The sequence below is a fragment of the Aedes aegypti genome, chromosome 2 (assembly GCF_002204515.2).
Source record: "Aedes aegypti strain LVP_AGWG chromosome 2, AaegL5.0 Primary Assembly, whole genome shotgun sequence".
NCBI lineage: Eukaryota > Metazoa > Arthropoda > Insecta > Diptera > Culicidae > Aedes > Aedes aegypti.
Window position 1 is genome coordinate 333,999,483 of NC_035108.1, and position 21,285 is coordinate 334,020,767.

General features: G+C 35.9%; 1 protein-coding gene across 4 annotated transcripts in view; it reads right to left on the minus strand.

Moving 5' to 3' along the window:
- The window catches only part of LOC5572617 (MAGUK p55 subfamily member 6), a 185,607-nt gene that overhangs the window by 79,280 nt on the left and 85,042 nt on the right, over nucleotides 1-21,285 (minus strand). For all 4 annotated transcript variants that reach the window (XM_021845986.1, XM_021845985.1, XM_021845984.1 and 1 more), the window contains one exon: nucleotides 11,544-11,665. In XM_021845986.1, coding sequence (XP_021701678.1) covers nucleotides 11,544-11,665 — 122 coding nt within the window. The remainder of the gene's footprint in view (nucleotides 1-11,543; nucleotides 11,666-21,285) is intronic.

The following is a 21,285-nucleotide window of genomic DNA, read 5'->3' on the forward strand; positions in this document are numbered from 1 at the left end:
TTAGCATCTGTAATGCCAACAATTTACTAAGAACAGAAAGAAAAATTATCAATGAAAATGATAGTAGTTGCAATGCAAACCACTAGTTGAACAACGTAATTAGAAAGAGCTATGTCATTGCTTTGCAAAGTCATTTGGCATAAGGCCGTTTGGCGTGAAATAATTTGGCATAACGGTCGTTTGGCATACAGGTCATTTGGCATAATCATTAAAAACTGAGTTGAGTTTTTTTTTTGATGATACTACCCATTTCCTATTACCGTCAAACGGGGTAACTTGCAACAGGGGTGAAACTTGCAACACGACGACATGTAACTAAATTGACGTTTTTTAAAGCATTGAATTAAATTATTCTAATTTGTTACACCGGGTAATGACCTTAGGTATAAAAAGATAGGTTTTGGTGAGGATTGGGGTATATTTTTACTTTGTTCGGTTTGCTAGAGGAGAAAATCATATCACACGTTTGATCGTATGAAAATAGGACTGAAAATCGTCCCTAGTACCACAAAAACGGGATATAAATGTTATTCTTAGTATTTACTATTTGTTACAGTATTTAATAATGTACAAATAGACTAAAAAAAAGTTTTGGTTATTTCACGTTCAAACACTGAAAATAATTAAAAACGTTTTTGACTACCCATGTGGGGTAACTTGCAACAGCAATTTCAATTTCAATGGCAAGATGTTTTCTGCCACTTGTCATCAAAAACACACCAAAAAGCAAGATTGACTATTTATTTGTAGAATTACATTAAAATTATTGTACCTCAATCAACTTATTACACGTTTGGTATAAAATACTAGAAAAGTTACATTAATTGCATCATTATTGGAATTTATTATTTTTTCTTCGTGAAAACTATGGTTAATTTGAAAAATCTGTTTCAAATGTAACTTGCAGATCTATCATTGTGAACTTTTTACATGTAATATAAAGATAGCTTTTTCCAATGACCAACAGAGGTCATTTCAAGGCGTTCAATACGTTACTTTGGTTTAAATATGAATAAAAATAAGTTATGTGGAGCAAGACCTAAAAACCATTGCATTTTAATAAAAAAGTTGCTCTAAAACTTTTTAATGGCTTTCCACTAGCCGTCAAGACCAAAATTTCCACTTGAGGAATCAATAAAATATAAAATTAATTGATTGTTTGAATTGGATATGGTCAATACTCATAATTTAATCAATAATAATGATTTTTCAAAAAGTGTGGTACCTAGTTTCTGTTTATTTTCATGCTTTTATTGCAGTTGATATGATAAAAAATAGGGCATGGATACAATTTTTGATGGTAAACTTTAGTCAGCATTGTGTGTTGCATGTTACCCCACATCAGGGATAGCATGAAAAATGCATATTTTCAGTCTCTCCTGATCCCAGGAAACCAAATTATAATAAAATAAATACCACATGGTATTTACTACGTGGCGAATAGGATACTAGATTGTATTTGGTTCATCTGGCTTATTAAAATTTTCATCTAATTAGATTTGAAGTTGAAAAGTGTTGCAAGTTACCCCGTTTGACGGTACCGCAATTTGGTGTTTTGTTCGTACCATTGAAAATCTGACAATGCTGCTATGCTTTGGTAATGTTATTTTCCCTTCTTTTGATCATAGACCATGATCAAAAGACATGACATAGCTCTAGCCTATGATCAAAACAAGGGAACGGATGGTCAACTCCGGAACTCCGGATACGGATGTTCCGTGGGCTCTGTCCGATGGATATTTCAGATCAATCAAAACTACAGTGTTTGAAGCTGAATCAAAAACTATTAGTATATTCCGACTTTTTTTACTTATTTGGAACCATTCTGGCCGGTTTCTGATTCCTTGGAACCGATTTCTGGGGCATTATAAGGATTTCGTGATATTCTGGACCAATTCCAGGATCCAGGAAAAAGATTTCAATACGATGATGAAACCCTATCATGCGACACATCGATCTTCAAGATTTTTCACCAGGAGTATAATACGATGTATACCAAACAATTTCTTGCAACATAGGGTGTACGTTTTCTTCCTAAAGCATTACGTATTTTATGATTGATCCCTTATGTACATCAAACATGTAATCATAATTAAAAATCCATGATTATCAATCCTAATATTGCGATGGTTGACTTACTGCTGTAGATTTACGCATGAAACTGGAACTTCGTCTAAAGACTAATGGCATTTTACAACTTTCTTCTACGGTTTTCACAATTTCGAAAGTTTTCGATCAAATTCATGCACACATCAGCCAACATGTTGCCAAATATGACTGTGTAGTTGGATTTGGAAAATATTGACATTTTAAAATTATATTGAACAATTTATTTGAACTATTGTTATCTTAGGTCCCACTTGCCCCAGGGTACATTACTTTCGGTATCCTAGAAAAGGCAACTCCCTGAAGAAAGTACAAGTTCTTGATGCCAGACACTTTTTGCGTGGCTCTAGTGCTTTGTATAAAAATTATGTATGATATTTTTAAAGGATTTTATCAAAACTTCCTTTACATAATTCGATAAATATTCAATCAGTACTGGTTTTAAAAATATTTGGATGATAATAATTGCATCCCACCAGATTTTATTGAACAAAATCGCTCAAAAGTGATTCAACTTCAGCATTTTACGGTACCGTAGAACCGGTTCTCGTCTAAAGGGCTAGGAAACCAAACGAGAATGTTCTGTATGCACGATTGTACGCTAAATTTTCTGAAAAAAATAATGCACTTGAATAGATTGACGATTCGGTCATTTCATGTGCATTATAAATGATTGATTTTTCAGCCTAAAATCATGTAATGTTTTGCTTGCAACATTTTTTGGGAGAAGACGTTTAACGTTCAACATTTTGTTAGCAATGTTGGATATGATAGCTGTGTTTGTAGGATTTACCACTAAATAATAAATTGCAAATGGCTTTACATAGTTGAAACTAAAATTATGTGTGTATATGATAATGTTTCAAACTAGCGGTTTATCAAAGTAACGATTTTGGACGTACAATGCTTAATAATTTACATGTTCTTAATTAGCAGTACCTTCTACAATATAAAATTAGCTTTCTGTTTTTTCGAGAGACTAAAATTTCAGCTGTAAATTGATAGTGAATTCTCCTTATATAGATATAAAACTGGAGTTAGCCATCCAGCTTTCATTCAAACTTCAAAACGAAATGGTACCAAAACTCTAATGAACTTTTTAATTTCACCTTCTCCTTCGTGAGCCACCTTTTATCGACCCATGGGTGGTTGAGCACGACCGGCAGAACCAGACAGAAATTGGCAACAAGCCTCGAACATGGTTTCACTTTCAGGTCCGATTACGTGCGCCAACTGAAAGTAAATGGCAGACGTTTCTCGGTCTAGAACATTTGCCAATAAGATTGTATCATTTTCATCTTGCCTTACCGTTTTGAGTCAGATTTCATCTCCATACTTTACTGCAATACAGAATAAGCAGATGGTATAAAATTTCACTGGGTGTAGTACAAGTATCATTCCATCTGTATAGTTGCACAGTCCGACGAATCTCATCTTTAATCTTCAAGTTCAGAAGGTTCAATTGTTGGTCGTCATCTTAAAGTTATTGCCTTTTTCGTTTCAACCACTCACTCGTGGGCTGACCAATTTGCGAATGGGTTCATTTGTCTTCTTCGACGAAACAAGATAACGCTCACGACGACTGTAGAGTAAAAGAAAAGACGGAACACCATCAACGAGCTAAATCAATTTAAAGTAATCTGATTTAATTAAAGCTTGCTTGGGCGAGAACAATTACACATCGCGACTACTAAATGGGTAGACGGGTGGTGACTCGCATCGTGCCCCATCGAAAGGTCAGTGATTCATGGTTGTTGATGTCGTTGTTCTGAGGAAACTCCCTCTCTAGAGGGGACCTTTACCAACGGTATACGGCATATGTATCACGCAATCTGAATTGGAAAATCGAATTGACCTAACCCAATGCACAGTGGGCAAAAACTGACAAAAATCAGCAAAGAATACTATATCTCGTGTCACAGTTGAATGTGAATAAGGGTTTAACCAAATTCACGCTTTTACGATTGATTTGGTCTTAACTGACTCTAGTTGCCTTTTTTGTGGTCAACTGGTTACACACGCTGATTTTGATTCTGATCATGTCCCTGTTACATTTCATATATTTCATGAAACGATTATCTATCCTATCAGCTCAACATTCAATTGTTTTCGAGCCTTAGTTATCTCAGGAATGCCAAAAATCTTTGTTTGTGGGTGACACAGGCCTCTCCACCAAAGAACGAAGCCTGAGTGACATTTATAGTAGATTGCTAAAAAGTTTGGATATTTTTTCTTCATACTTGCAAAAATTGAAGATTTCTCCGAATGCTTCCAAAATTCAACCAATAATATCATGCGGGAATATTCCCACATATACCAAAGGCTATTTATTTGAAACCTTGAAAAATGTTGTCACGATGAGAGGGGTTCCAATTAATTGGTCAGATGAAGTTAAGTACTTAGGACTAGATAAAAATTCAACTTTCAAAAATCACATTGAAGGCATTCAAGCCAAATGGTACAAATATATAAAAGTGTGTCCACTTACAAAGTTATTGTTCAAATTTGATAACAGAATATATTTTACAATTTATATATGAAAAATATCAACTAAATTTTCAATTATTTTTAATCAACTACCATATAATGCTATCTACGTCAGTGATAAGTAGAGCATAAATGTCCTCAGAAGAAAGTAGAGCATAAATGTCGCTCTTATCAAAAGATAAAACTGATCTAGATCAGTTACAACTTATCTAGATCAAAGCCGAAGTATTCAAAATATAGTATAAATTATTCCAAAACATTTCGTCCAAAACACTAAACCTCTAAGATGCATATCTACAGCGCTAGAGGTTTTGGTCGTCTAAAACAGCGATCAGTCTCAGTGTATGGTGTAACTTCATAAGAGGAAAGAAAAATATGATGAATGAAAGACTATCAACAATTTACACTGTTTCAGCCAAAAACTGCGCAAACTGAACGATCACTAACAGTAGGCAAAGGACAACACGAAACACCCAGGTGACCAGTGCACAGTGGTCCAGAAATCAGTTTTACGCGGAAAAATGCATTTTGAGCTCTACAATGCAACATTACACGGAAACGGTCTTCTACAAAGTTGTTTGTATTAGTAAGACCCTTTGTATGGTGTTACTGGAAATTAGTGTTTTAATTCGGAACTATTTATTTTAGAGAAATATGTTTTATGAAGAAGTTGTAGTGAACCATTTGGACTACAAGAACAAAATATACATTGAAAAAATATTCCCTGAAAATATATGAAAAATTCAATAATAAAACTTAAATTTTAAACCACACAAAAACTCTATTTTTTTATTTTTAAATTTTTACCATATAATCTTAATAGAAAACAAATGTTTTGGTCAAAGTTTCATGATGTAGAAATTTTGAATGAAAAAGTTTTTCTTAATACAACTTTTGTTACCGATTATCAAAAAATGTTTTTGGTGTTAAAATAAATACGTTTTGATGATACAATAAGAATCTTCAAATCATTCTAAACCATAATGATTATAATGATCACTTTTCTAGAAGTGGCTATTTTCGAATTAAATCTGGTTAAATGCAAAATAATATTAATTAAATAATAAAACAGATCATTTTCATTAGTTATTAGTGATTCTCCATCAAGAAAAAAAGCACATTTAGGTCATGATTTAAATTATATATTCATAAAAATTCTGTTAAAAAAGGACTGCAAAATTTTGGGTATCCAAAACAAGCCGACCGCAAAATTTTAAAATAGTAGCCAGGAAAGATTTCCTAATAGTTATCGTTCCCATTTTTATTTTTCAACTGTTATCTTCCTTAAAAATATCTATTATTTCTAAAGCTTATTCGAATCTTTAATCTTATTGATTGTTTCCTCCTAGTAGTTTTTATTATTGGTGTGAAACTGCAATATGTTCTTTAAAAAGAAACTCCAATGTGATGAGCATAAATGGAGAGAAAGTAAGACAAAAATGATTTAATTAAGGTAATTCTTCACGTGGAACAATCTGAGGTTTTAAGATTTTATTGATTAAGGCGAAGTAGGGCGTCATTGAAAATTGTACTGGGCATCGATGATTGTGGGTAATTCGACTGAAAATTTCTAATTAAAGAAAATCACTTGGTTTTACACTGATATAGCTGAAAAAGTATCAGCATGCTTTCTGCATGTAAGCGCAAGTAATGATACTTTTCTGAATCAATATTACTTATGATGACTGAGTTCTATCACTTTGACATTGTAAGCTGCAAAATCAACATGGCTGTCAAAACGAATGATGTGCTACTTAGTCTTAAATAGTTCACTGTTTTAAAGTAAATGTTTTTTTTTTTTCTATCTTTATTAACGAGATTTTTAGCCCTAGGCTAGTTCATCTCGGGACCAACGGCTTTACTTCCCTTCCGAAGGAAGTTGTCACTGTAACATTTTTGTCATAAGTGACTATCTCGGGGATGGGATTCGATCCCAGGTCCTCAGCGTGAGAGGTGAGTGTTCTAACCACTACACCAGGTCCGTCCCCTAAAAGTCAATGTTTTTATTTGCGTATGAGTCACTCTTATTTGAGAAATACACGATAGTTAAGAATGATCTGAAACTATTCAACGATGTAATAAAAAAGTATTTCAAGAAGTATTTTTTATAAATTTAGCCTTTGGCAGCGTCTATTAATTACGTAACGCTAGAATTTAAAATTTTTGACCTCCTCCCCCCCCCCCTCTGTAACGCTTTTTGTATGAAAAAAAAAATATTTTTTTTGTATGAGCCGTAACGCTTGAGCCTACTCCCCTCCTCCCCCTAGAACGTTACGTAATTTGGGATGCCGCCTTTCCAGTAAAAAAAACCAATTACAATTTTGAAGTCGAATTTGTGAAAATGTAGAAATTAAGTGTTAAGTTTTCATTATCAAAATGTCAAAATTGTTTCCATTAAGTATATCATGTAATTATACTTATTAAATTATTAGTTCGGTCTGCTTCTGATTTGAAAAAAATAATGAATGAGTCTTATATACGAAAATTGGTAAAAACATTGAAAAACGACCACAAGCTATTTTTAGAAAAACTTTTATATTAAAAATTTCTACATCATGGAACTTTGTCCCAAACATTTGTTTTCTATTAAGATAAAAAAAATGTTAAAAATTGGATTTTTGTTTAATTTAAAATTTAAGTTTTATGTTTGAATTTTTCATGAAAATAAATAAAATATTTTTCAGTGTTTTAATTTTTCTTGTGGTCCAAATGGTTCGCTGCAACTTAATCAAAGAACATTTTTTCTCTAAAGTCAACAGTTTCGGAGTTAGAATTTGTCAAAAATATTACATGAAAAAACTTATAAGCCATTTTCAAAAGTTATTCTTGAATCAAAATGATCGATTTTTCTATGAAAAACGGTTATTCTACCATATCGAAAACATGTGCAAAATTTACTGCAAATCGAAGATGGTCGAGTTCTGTGACTGACCGATTTGACATGAAATTCATCATTTGTAGAAATTGTAATATGCATGCTTTTGCAAAGTTGTAGACCATACAATTTCAAGCAACTTGACCAAAAATAATTGTTTTTTGTAGCTTAAATTGACCGATTTACAACTTTTTTTTCCTATGGTGGCATTGAGAAATCTTCATTTTCATGTTGTAAATGCAAAATGATAGAAAAATACATATACAGTAAACTCTCCATCACTCGATATTGTAGGGACCATTGATTTAGGGAGGTATCCAGTAACACAACACAAAACCAAAGCATTTGCGCCAACTGCGATCCTAGCGACCATCAAGGTAGCCATGAAAGCCAACTTTTGCTATGATTCTATCTGAGAGAGAGGAAACAGCTCACTGACAGTTGGCTTGTTTTTTTTGCCTTTTTTTGACTTCTTTCTTTATTTCTTGGGTTTTGCACAACGGTCAGATGAAATTATTTTGGTCAAAATCATATTCACTTGTAGTTTTCACTATGAAAAAGAATATAAATCTCGATTACTTTTCTAATCGACGTAAGTTACTTTCATACGGTTTTGAGGAAATTAATTAAGAAGAATCACAACCTGTCTTCTAAAACTGTTTTAATGTCACCTTTTTAACATTTTTTCACCGTGTACATCGCTTAAGTTTTGTATACAATCAGCTCGCGTTCAAAAACTAGGTAGTATCTATTATTTCCCACAAAAATAATTATAACGAAATGATAAGCCGTTTCATTCAGTTACTTTCGACGTTTTTCTACCAGTGTGAAATCGGCTCATGTAGTGTTTTGTTTTGATTCGTGGTTAAGTCACTTTGTCTCTCCATACAACGGAGTGGTGGAAGTAGAGGTCGGGTTGCGAAAGTTGAAATTCTTACTTACGCCGTTTCGTGATTTCGGACTTAAGCGTTCGGTTGGGTAAAAGCGGATCGTGTGGAATTTCGTCTGCGAAACGCGTAGAATCGATAAAGTACGTTCGTTTACTTTTTTGACTTGAGACTATTTGAATAAGTTTTCGAGAAATATTAAAAAAATCAATGGCTGTTCACTAACACACAACTATATTTAGATATTCAACTTTTTGAATTGTGAAATCATCGAAAAACACCTAGAAATTTTAATTACGTTTACTTGAATTTTGACGGTTTTTCACGCTTTGCCTTTCGAATGTGCGGATTTTCAGTGACATTGTTTGACAGGTTACATTGACTTTTGGGAGCTCTCAATCTAAGCCAGCTGTCCCCTCTCCCTCAGGGTTCTATAACTCGATATCGAGTAAGGGTGAATTGACTGTGAACAAAAATCTTCCAACAGCTTTTGGTCTATCTTTTTTATTTAAGAATTTTTGGTCAAAGTAGTCTATGAACAACTTTTAGACTTAAGAAAACTTGAGGAATGCAAAGAGAATGTTAAAATCTATACCAGCTTAAAAGTTATTAAAGTTATTTTTATATAAATTTTCTTTGTTCTTCAAGGCATTTTATTAGAGTTACAAAAATAACACACCTCTAATTTTTTGATAGAAAATACAGTTTAAATTTGCCTTTTGAATGCTGTCAAAGAAACTTTTAATGTTTGTCCGAACCATTTTTCAATGTTCTGAAAACGATTCATAGACTACTGTGATGAGATATGAGAATTAAAAACGCTGGAGCCAAAAAAAACAGGTTTTGTTGGACCACCCTGTGCCACCATAGGAAAAAGCTCTAAATTTGTCAATTTAAGAGCTACAATAAACTTTCTTTTGGCAAAGTTGCTTGAAATTAAATGGTCTACAACATTGCTGAAGCATTATAACTGCCACAAATAAGAAAGTTGGTAATTTCTATGAAAATGTGGACCACCCTAATTTTCGACAACACCAAACAAAGGGCCTTATTAATACAAACAACTTTGTGGAAGACCGTTTTCGTGTAATGTTTCTTTCTAGGACTAAAAATGCATTTTTGCGCGTAAATCTGTGCCAGTGATAAATATGTCGTTTGACGAAAAGTTCACCGACTGGAGCGGAAATCTAAAGGAAGCTGTGCGACACCTGATGGCCACGAAACCCACTAAAATAGGGGATTTGGGGTCAAATGAGCCCCACGAGTTTTACGTATATATTTGCGGTTGATTGTGCGTATAAAAATCTATTCCTCAGTCTTAACCTTTAAAAGTCCGAGACGAACCATGAATTTTTATATGACCACAATTCAGAGATCAGTAGATCAATTAATTTGAAATAAATTTTGAATTAAATTCGGTTAGTTGATCTTACAATCCTTGGGTGAGACATCCCCCCTGACCCCTCTCCCTTCTCTTGGCAACGGAAAAAGCGTGAACAGGAGGGGTCCGAAATTGGTTTCAAACGGATATCTCAACATCCAAATGAGATAGAAGTTTGTTGTTTACCAGTGTAGATGATAAATCTGATTGAGAATTCATCCGCTAGATGGCACTAGTGACAAATTTTATTCAATCATTTGTATCTCAAGATCCTTATTAGCTTGAAGGTTGGTGTCTTCGGCAAAGCTGTTCAGCAGATCAATGACAATGTGGCGGTGAGGAGTCTGATTGAGGATTTTTACGCAAGGTGGCGCTAGTGACAAATTTTCTTCAATGTTTGCATGTTTTCAATCAATTATGCTTCATAATAAATTAAAATTATTTCATGAATCTGTTTCTAATTACGACAAAACTACTAATTTTTACGAAAATAAGTGAATTTTGATCAAATGATAAACACAAACAATATTGCGACTGTCATCTAGAGCTCACATATATCTCTGTACAATTTGTAAGCATTTCAAAACAATTATTATTTAAAATTAGCTGCAAAAAAACAAAAAGAACTTAGGAAAAAATAGAAATTGTGCCTAAATGAGTCCCGTATGTCAACTAGTAGTTTCGTTTCTTTTTTATAAATAAGCAAAAGCGTTGCCCGCACTCAATGACGACACGAGATTCAAAATTCTTCGCCGCTTTTGATCAGTTTTTGCCCACTGTGCAATGGTGGTTCCGATTGAAACCGAGACAACGCTAGAGCTAAAGTGTTGTAAACAGATGCTTTCCTACACGTGCTCAAGTTTCCCTGAAAACAACAGACGGAGAAGTGGCGCTCGCTCAATTTGGGGAACGAAATGGGTTGGAACGCAACATAAATATATCGTCTAAATGTGTCACTAGTCCAATTAAACCGGTCAGTTTATGAGCGTGTGGCCGAAATTGACTCTAACACATATGGCTGGGCTGCAATACATACGGTCGAGCGAGTGCCAATTAGTGTTAGGAAAGCAAACAATTTCTCGTCTCAGGTTGATGGTGTGATGGTGCTTGGATGGTTTGAACATTGAAGCTTAAGTTACAGGAGTCCGTAAGTTATTTATCAAAAACTAAGAAAAGGTGATAAGGCCGAAAGGTGATTTTTTCTTTTTGAATATACATCCACTGTCTTCTGTTTTTATTTAGGGCCTTCCTTAGCCGAGTGGTTAGAGTCCGCGGCAAAGCCATGCTGAGCGTTTCTGGGTTCGATTCCCGGTCCATGATCTTTTCATAATGGAAATTTCCTTGACTTCCCTGGGCATATAGTGTCATCGTACTTGCCACACAATATACGAATAATGCGGAAATGGCAACTTTGGCAAAGAAATCTCTCAGTTAAGTGCTCATTGAACACTAAGCTAAGAAGCAGGCTCTGTCCCAGTGAGGACGCTATGCCAAGAAGAAGAAGAAGAAGAAGATCTTCTGTTTTCCCAATTTGGCGCATTAACTTTATGATTTCGATTCATGCTCACTCACTCTCAAGTGAACAATATTACTCAACGACTCTAATAAATAATTCAATTAACACATTTTGACACACGTTAAACAACATCGACCGAGCTGCATCAATTTGAACTATTGGTCACTCGTCTGTAGCGCGTCTCGACATATTTATGAATAAGACGACACAACCATGAAAACTAATTGTGCAATGGTGCTGTTTTGTAGATGTGAGCTCTGTATTTTCAATTAGTTTCTTCCAATGACTTACCTTTATCATTTGCGTAACAGCTGGGTTCTGCAATATGCCTTGTAGGAAAACCAAATCTGTCTCGTTGGCTTCCGACTTTTCGCTGAGGTCTTCCACGTTATCTCGAACATGTTGGAAGGCGGCTGAAATTCAAACGAGAAGAGAAGAAAACACTTCGTGAGAAATTATTGGCTCAAAAACAAACAAAAATTATGCCCAATGATAATAATTGAATAAAAATGCTCTCAAAATAATCATCTGCAAATAAAGATAATAATCAAGACATTTGTCATGATTGTCAGCATTGAACACCGAATCCCGACCAATCGGAAGTTAAGAAACAATAAAAAAAACGAAATCGTTCGAATATTTCAAAGCCCCGCCGCGGAATGTTTACTCGCGTTCCACTCTCCACCCTCTCAATACGAGCGATGCGAAATAGCATTTCACACCGCAGATCACCGCCCGCCACGAGAATAAGAACATCATTTCCGAGATGATTGTTTGTTTACAATGGAATAAAAAGTAACTATAAACGTACGAGCCGACAGTAAAATCTAATAGCGCACCAATTTCCCCTATTTTTTGATTCAGCAAGGTACCCTCAGACAGTGGGAGCACCGTATTCTCTCGGGTGGTTACTCGTTGACGGCCACTTCCGGAAAATCTCTTAGAAAAAGCCGCCCGTGTAGATTTATGATCGGCCATTAAGGCTTAGTATAGATAGATGGAGCACTGTTGCGGTTGTTGCTTACCAGATCTATATGATTATAGTCGATGGTCAATAAAACTACTCATATGATGACGGCTAGAAACTGTGAACGAAAACGGGAGTACACCAATCATTTTCGAGGGAAATTGACTCAGCTGTTGGTCGAGAGATTGTTATAATTAACGATGAAGGATGCCAAGGTTGTAACAATTTTAAAACCGGACAAAATCCTGCAGAAGCTTCTAGCTATCGTGGAATCAGTTTGCTTGCCTCCATCAGTAAACTTTATGAAAAGGTCATTTTAAACAGTATTATGGTCCACATCAACGTAAATTTAATTTTTGCCAATGAACAGTTCGGATTCCTACATGGACATTCGACCACTCATAAATTTATACATGTAACAAATTTCAATCGTTTCAACAAATCAGAATACTGTTCAACAAGCATTCGACAGTTTTTTTTCATAAAGGCTTGATGGTAAAATAGAAAAAAACTTTAATTTTCCAACATACATTATTAGAATAATCGAAAGTTATCTGTCAAATCGTGCCCTTCATGTTAATTATAAGAACTCCATGTCTGAAAGGCTTCCAGTTAGAGTTGGTTTTCCTCAAGGAATATAGAATATTTCACATCTGACTTACCTGAGTTACCTCAGGGATGTCAAAAATCTTTGTTTGCGGGTTACACAGCCTTTTTCGCCAATGGATAGTAGTAGATTTCAAAAAAGTTTGGTAAAATGTAAAATTTCTTCTAATGCTTCCAAAACTCAACTTATAATATTTCCAAATAAACCAACTGAACTGAAAGTTTTTTGAAAAAAAAAAACCTGAAGTTCGTAGCCACAAAAGTCAGATTTCAGGTTGCCGATTGCGCTGCAGAATCGATACCCGTTCTGTGGCGTAGTTGGTTAACGAGCCCAGTCTAGCGTATTGGGAGTCGTGGGATCGAAAACCATCAGAACGATTCCATTATTTATTCACAATTTTACATCTCGATTTGTCCAAATTGACTTTTGTGTCTACGAACTTCAGATTTTTTTCAAAACACCGTCGGCTGGTTTAATCCGTAAAAGACATGACAACCCAAGTTGCGCAAAAGCTTTTTATTATTTAGACATGTTGTCATGATGCAAAGGGGCCTAGCGGGAGTTTAGCAAATTCTTGGGTTTCCGAAAAAATAACGGTCGCAATAATCATGATTTTCGCAAATTTTAAAGGAGGACACGAAGAATATCCTGAAGAAGACTGCAAGTGGTAGTCGAAATACGCGTATCTGACAAAGATAAGCATTTAAGGTGGAATTAAAAGGTACAAAGTACTCCAATCTGCATTTAAGTTTCTCTATTCAGATTCTGCTCAGAGGATTCGAATACATTAAAAAAGAGACTCCTTTTCCAGTTTTCATTGAGTTCCTCCTGGGATTCCCACGGCAAATCATTCCCTGGATTAGTAGTTCAACATTATTCAACAGATTTTTTCCTGAAGTTTCTGTAGGCTTTCTGATCTTAACAGAAAATTTCTCAAAGAGTCTGTATCCAATTTTAAGCATTTCTCCATGAAAGGGCTTTGCGTACTGATTATACATAAAATCTAATTGATTGTTTAAAATATCATACAGTTGTTTTTTTAAAAAAAATAGTAATTACCAAAATCGTTTTCAAAATTATCAAGCAATGATTCTTTCCACATTTTTTTTTCAGAGAGTGCACCAACAGTTCTTACAACTTTGCCTTTGAGATTCTTCCGAAAGTTTTTCTTCAGATTCCTTCAACAAATCTTTCAGAAAATCTCTCGGAAATTCTTCAAGGATTGCTGAAAAATTCACAGCAAAAAATATCTAGAACTTCTTGCAAAAAAAGTATCATATTATTCTTCCAGTTTACTCTAAGGATTCTTCCAAAGATTCCTCAAGATTTTCATGAACAATTGAATAAGATTCAACTAGAAAACTGTTTTCGGCGATTTCTCAGAGAAGTTTCTTCAGGAAAACCAAAATATTTCTTATGGATTTCGTCACAAATTACTCTACGAATCACTACACAGGGGAATCTGGTCCAACTTGGACCCTGTTCTAATTCAGACCATCAAGCATTTCTCAATACTGGTACAACTGTAAATATCGTGTGTACCGTTCTTCTACCCACCGTCTGGCTTGGATCTAATACAATAAATTTGACGCCTTTCAGTTAATGCGTTTGATTTTTATATTATTTTTTTTTTGTTTTGAAGTGCTCTAGTGTGCTGTTGGTTAGCATTATTTCCAAATTTTCTGTATTATTCTACAATCGGCTTCCTAAGCCTAAACTTTCATCTGATCATATGGTTTTTATATATCTATGCACTGTTTGGACTCAATTAGTTTGCAAATAACACATTTTGTTGGTCCAATCTGGACCTTTTTATATAGTTCAATAGGGACCTCTTGATTTTCAAAGAGGACTCAGTCAATTCCAAGAGCTCCACCCCGTCAGTGGTGGAAAAATTCGCATCACCAAGCAGCTCACGAGTAAATACCAACGCATAACAAACATTACAGACTCGCGAACTGGCCCGTCTGCTCGGGAGAACATGTCAAAAAAAGCAGCAACAAGCTCGGGAACGTTTACTCGCGAGTAACCGAGCAAGATGTGATTTATTATGGTTTTGACAGACAAATTAATTGTATAACCATCAAATCACAGTACACAACTGGTTTGTAGTCAAAAACCCTCGAAAACCATAAATCTAGGAGGGGAAGCAGCTTTTTTCAAAAGCGCATTATAACTCTGAACTGCTCCGAACACGTTCGCGAATCACTTTTAGCTTTGGTTACTCGAGAACATGGCGCTCGGGAGCATTTGGTTTTGTTTTTGTTCTAGTTCAGCAGAAATATTTGCCTCTTTCCATCACTGCACCCCGTGAAAGTCTTCTCGGCTTGGTAGAAAATCACAGAAGTTGTAATATAAATTGATGATGTTTTTGTTTCTGGAGCAGTTAAAAAAAAGTCTTCAGAAAAATCTATTAAACCATCAAAAATAAAGGAATCATTAGACCAGCTTGAAAAGCATCTGCAGTAGGGCGGTTCAAAATTTACAAATGTTTGAGAATTCAATCTCCCATATGTTCCTTACCATCCTTACCATAAGTTAGTGATCTGTGAAATTTTCAGCTTTCTAGGTGGTGATTTAGAGGTGGCCCAAAAACAATGTAGTTTTATATGGAAATTACTATAGAGAAATTTTGAGATATGTTCCAAACGCGCTAGTACTGTAATGTAAGTACAAACTTATTATCCCATAGTAAAAACTCATATTTCAAACCATAATAAATAAATTTGCCGAAGAGAGAAATTGAATCTGATGGATAGCAGAAGAGATATTTTTGAGTTTGTTTGCTATTATTTAGCTTAATATGGGATTATAGCCTTGTGGGCTTCGTGGCCGTGCGGTTAGTGTCGTCAGGCAATGAGCGCATCGTGCCATGAGGTGTGGGTTTGATTCCCGCTGCAGCCATTGAAACTTTTCGTCAGGAATTATTCTCGGCTGTACCATTGGAGCATGTTGTCTAGTGTTAAGTTACAGTCCGTGACTTTTTTTTTAAACATGTACAAAAATCCCAAACAAAATAAAATTCAAAAGAGATTTGTTTCTTCAGCAGCATTTTTCATTAAGGTTTGAAGAATGAGTTTTTAATATTGGATGATAAGTTTCTACTTACATTATAGTACTAGCGTGTATGGAACATTTCTCAAAAATTCTCCATAGTAATTTCCATATAAAACTACATTGTCTTCGAGCCATGGGAAATGGGATTTTCAAACATTTTGAAAATTTGAATCGCCTCAATCTGCAGCCTATTTTGGATACAGCTTCTAAAAAAAAAGTTTGACAATACGATACAAAAAACGTTTACTTATGCTGAGAACTTTTAGATCTCTCTACCAGATTCACACTGGCTAATCGGGGCTTACTTCGGAGAGGTACGAATAAATAATTAGGTGTGCACTTGTTGCGATTTTCGTAAAGACTGGTTCTATTACATTTTCTTCGGATTCTCATATCGATCAAATGATCCTATACATCGGTTTTCGTTTAACGAATCATTCGGGATTTCGCCCGATCGCCTACACGCTAAATGTACATCACAAGAACATTACAAACAACTTTCCCTTACTCGATATAATGTGTTTTGAGCTTGAAAATTTGTAGTTTGACTTTATAATTACTTCAATATAGCGTATTTTGACCCTAATATGTAAGCCAATACATTTCCAACTTGATGCCCCGAGACTCTTACTGTCTCTTTCAGTTTTCCGTACAAGTTCATGTATTGAAATTTTACTATATTCAAAGCTTAAATAGCATTTTTGAATGTATTTTGCTCCAAAATGAAAAAATGTGTTCTTTATCTTTTTATCTTCCATACACGATGGTTTGTTTAAAATCGAGTTAGGGAGAGTTGACTGCCTTTAATTTTGAGCCAGTTTCGGATTTCAGACTGTTTTTTTTTTGTAGTGTAATTCACATTTTACTTGAGCTAGTTCTGACTCGAATTAAGTTGAAATTTTCCACGCTTTGAGTTCATTTTTTATGCCTGAGCTTACAGAAGAAGTTTAATAAGCTGTGATACCAAACAAATTGGAATTATATTTTATAACTCCTATAGCAAAAACGATAAGACTTAGGGTGGTCCGAATTAGAACATGGGGGTCCGAATTGGAACAGGGTTGGTTCAATTCGGACCTTCTATAGAACTTTGTTCAAACATGTCAAGTCATGTCCTGGTAGGAAATAGCACAAAACTCTCTGAGAGAAAAGAGTGCGCGCTAAACCAGGCTTTCAAACAAACATAAAACTTTTCATGCCATTAATCGTGCTAAAACATTTTGCCAAAAAACTGTTACTAGATTCGAGTTGGACCATGTTCCCCTATCAATACCCAATTTACATCAGAAATTAAAAGTTTTGGAAGAACTTCTAAACATAAATGTCTGGATAATTTGAGCTTAAGTTGAATTTGCTAATATTTACTAAATTCTTGTCGAAAAATTGAAATAATAACCGTAAAATTTGTGAAACTTTTTGACAACATTTTTCATTTTTTTTTACTCGTCTCTTATAATGAACTCCGAAGTTTCATGATATCACGGTTAACAGATTTTTTTTTTTTTTTTTTTTTTTTTTTTTTTTTTTTTTTTTTTTTTTTTTTTTTTTTTTTTTTTTTTTTTTTTTTTTTTTTTTTTTCCTTAACCTTTATTGGGTAGGCTCATGCGCCCGAGAGCATACGGAGCCGAATCTAATTTTTTTTTCATTATAACAATTAAAATCTTAATTAAGATTAATATTAATTACATCATTTGGACTATTTTTGCCCGAAGAAATACCATTTCTCTTAGGACGACTATCAACGCTTGATTGATAGCTGTCCAGAGAAGCCTGGCTTGAACACAATTTTTTACGTTCATTCGCCAGTCTGGCTGACCGCCGCCGCTTGTTGGATGCATCAATGCCGTCCGATGACGTGCTGTCGTCCCCGTCATTGTCGTTGTTGTCGTTCTCGTTCTTTCCAGTGGATACTTTCTGCTGTTTATCGTCTCGTGTTGTAGGTACGGTTTGAGGTTCATTTTGCTTTATTGATGATGGTACTGGCACGGTTTGGTTGAGTGGAGGGAAGTGGTCAGGGTTGAGCAGGGAATCTTTCTCGCTGCTTGGAGGAACTGTTTGGGCTGTGGTTGATGTAGACGGAGTTTGATTTTTGGTGATAGTAGTATTGCACTTCTGCCCGAGATGAGCGTCTCTTTCGCACCACCTGCAGGTCTTCCGCTGCCCGGGGTACGAAATTGTCGTTAGATGTCCCGAAATGGTCACGAATGAAGGAATTTGATGTTTTAGCTTCTTGTGCAAAATACGGACCCCGTTGTATACGCCAGGAAAAAAGTTCTTCCAGCGCTCCCTAGTGACGGACTTGACTTCACCGTATTGCGATAAGAAGTCGATTACCGTGGTGTGCTTCATCGCCGGTGGTAGATCGAGAACACGCACTGGCACAGATTCACTCTCTACATACACCGGGATTTTAAAGCCTTTGTCCCCGTGGTAAATGATATGTCTATTGTTGTGATGCTTCTGATAGCGAGCAGCGATCTCACTATCTTTAACTTCGATGAACACACAATTCCGAATACTGTTCAGCTGAATGTTTTCAACTTCCGACAGTTGGAGTTGGACTTCCTTCTCCAAAAACTCGTGTATCTTAGGTACGTCTGGTCGCACAGGTAAGATACCAAAATCGACCACCAAAGTATTCTTACGCTCGATACTCATATCGAAAAACAAACTTGAAAAGAAACCGTCGAAATAGAACGCGTCCGATGTCTACGAGCAGTGGCTGACAACTGACGGTGAACAGATTAATGTATGCCAGACGAACAGATTAATGTAGACAATCTTGGTTTGGTCGAAAGTACTGGAACACTATGGCTTTCATTTCAAGCCAGTGATGATACTATTTTCAAAATTGGTGAATTTTGGTCAATATGTAACCCTGAATTTAATCGGAGGAAGTGGCTTTGGCTTGTGGATGAACAACAAGGAAAATTGAGTACTAGTCTTGGCATCCATATACATACATAGGCAGACGGAACGATGCACCAATAGTCCAGAGCTTCCAGAAACAAAAAAAATTGTCTTTGCTGACCACCGGAAAGCTACCATTAATTACCTCAACCACCAATCATTGGTGGTAACAGTGAGATCAACGATCCAGGAGTACGAAAAGATCAAGCGTTTGTACACTGATAAAATTCTTGATGGACTTTCAGAAATCACGCACCATACGTATAAAAACTCCTGAGATTGTTCAAAACTCCTAGATTTTTTTCATTGTTACTGGCAACAGTTTTCTAAAGTTGGATCTATTTCACCTATCAGATGGTTAAATACTCGGAGTTTGTCATTCCTAAAACTACACTTGCAACCAGAACAAAAATCATGAGTACAAACTCAGCTAGGACTGTTAAATACTGGAAATTCAAGAACTCATGTGAATGCTGATAGCAAAACAAATTTTCCAGCTTGATTCGGTTTTGCTGTTAGCATAAAGCCCCTTTTTCAATATTTTTATGGGACTAATATATAAGCGAAACAAGGATGGGACTTGAGTTTTGTTGCATGATCAAATATCAGTACTACCGATTTTGTTCCTTAAAAAACAAATCGATTTTGAGGAGGGCGCGCTTTCGCTGAGATATAAGTCTCTATGCAGGGTATAAATAGCGGAACCTTTTCATCACATTCGATTTTTCCATCAATCTCTGAGAAATCAAAACAAAAACTGTACGAAAATCGACACTTCATTACCTATCAAAGAATATGGAAGTTAACACCCATTCATTCGAGTCATCAAAATAACACACCGGATACCGATCGCCTGCGATGCGCTGACGCTGCACCACGCGCTGCAATCAACCCGTGTGGAATCTAGGCCGTTGTCAACGCCGACTTGCTGCTTAGGTTGCATTTTATGTTCTCATTATAATTGAAATAAAATTATTCCTCACTTCTGTTTCGACCGTCAACGAGTCCGCGTTCTTTTTTAAAAACCCGAACAGGCCCCTCAGGTCTTAACTGGCGCCCGAAAACGGGACCCTTTTTACCCAGTAATCGTATAAGTGTTTAATCACGAAGCTGTCTTCAGCCTCCGGATAGGATCCTCATCGACCGGACCCAGCTCCACTCGCTATCAAATTGGCGACTTGCGTCTTCGAGGAACGGCGAAAAGACACACTGGGAAAAGGAACACCCGCTACCCCGCATCAGTGGCCACAAGAAGTCGAATCGCTGCCACCGACAGGGATATGAACACCCTGCTTCTCTATTTGTAAGTAAATACTAAACATAGAAAGAAATTAGATTAAGATTAACACGACACTGCTTGCCGTTAGTGTCTTAAACCATAATCCCTACTAATTCAGAGTGACTAGGCCGGACCAACCGTAACCGAATCACTGAATATCACAGATTAATCCGAAAAACTAACCCTAAAAACTACTTCAAAAGATAACCGAGAACAAACCGCGAGTGACAGTGAAGTGAAGTGCTAGTGAAATCTTAGTTAGAAAAAAATGGCAAACCCACCAAATCCAATCCCTCTTTTGCAACCTGCACGTTTAACGGTGCGAAATAATTCTTCAAATCCAAATGCCACCCAGGCAACACAAAGATATGCAATCGATGCTTCTGTTAGCTTTTTAGATAGAGGGAAAATCCCGAGTATTGTGAAGGATTTACCTGAGTTCAATGGTAATGCACGAGATTTATCCACTTGGATTCTCGATGTTGAAGATTGCCTGGAATTGTTTGATGATTTCCGGGACAGTTTCGAATATCATCTCGTGATGAAAACAGTCAGGAGAAAAATAAAAAACGAAGCAAATGACATTTTAATTTCAAACAATACATCCAACAATTGGGATGAAATCAAAGAGGTTCTGCGGTTATATTATGCCGATAAACGGGACCTCATGACACTCGACAACCAATTGAAAACCATGGTTCGAAGGCAAAATGAAACCATCGAAACTTATTACAGTAGAGTGCGAGAAATGATCACCTTGATCAGCTCAGCCATCTCTACAGACGAAACTTGGAAAGGACATGAGGCCGCCTTGATAAAACTGTACAATATGATGGCGCTAGACACATTCATTAGAGGTCTAGGTGAACCGCTATCACTTTTTTGCAAAAATTACAAACCAAAATCCCTTGCTTCAGCCTATCATTATTGTGTTGAGTTCCTAAATTTGAACGCTCGCAATGCACCCTTCAAATCACATCCTCTACCACCTATCCCAGCTCCTCGAGGTAACATTCCAGTACCACCGCCAAAACCTATTCAAAGGCATCTTCAACAAGCACCACCGCCTCCACCTAGAAACAATTATCAGCCTCCACCAATAAATTTCAGACAACCACCCCCTTTCCAAACACAAACTCAAAACAAACCCTACATTCAAAACCAAACTCCATTTAGAGCGTATGCTCAAAACTCGCCTAACGTCTTTGCTCCT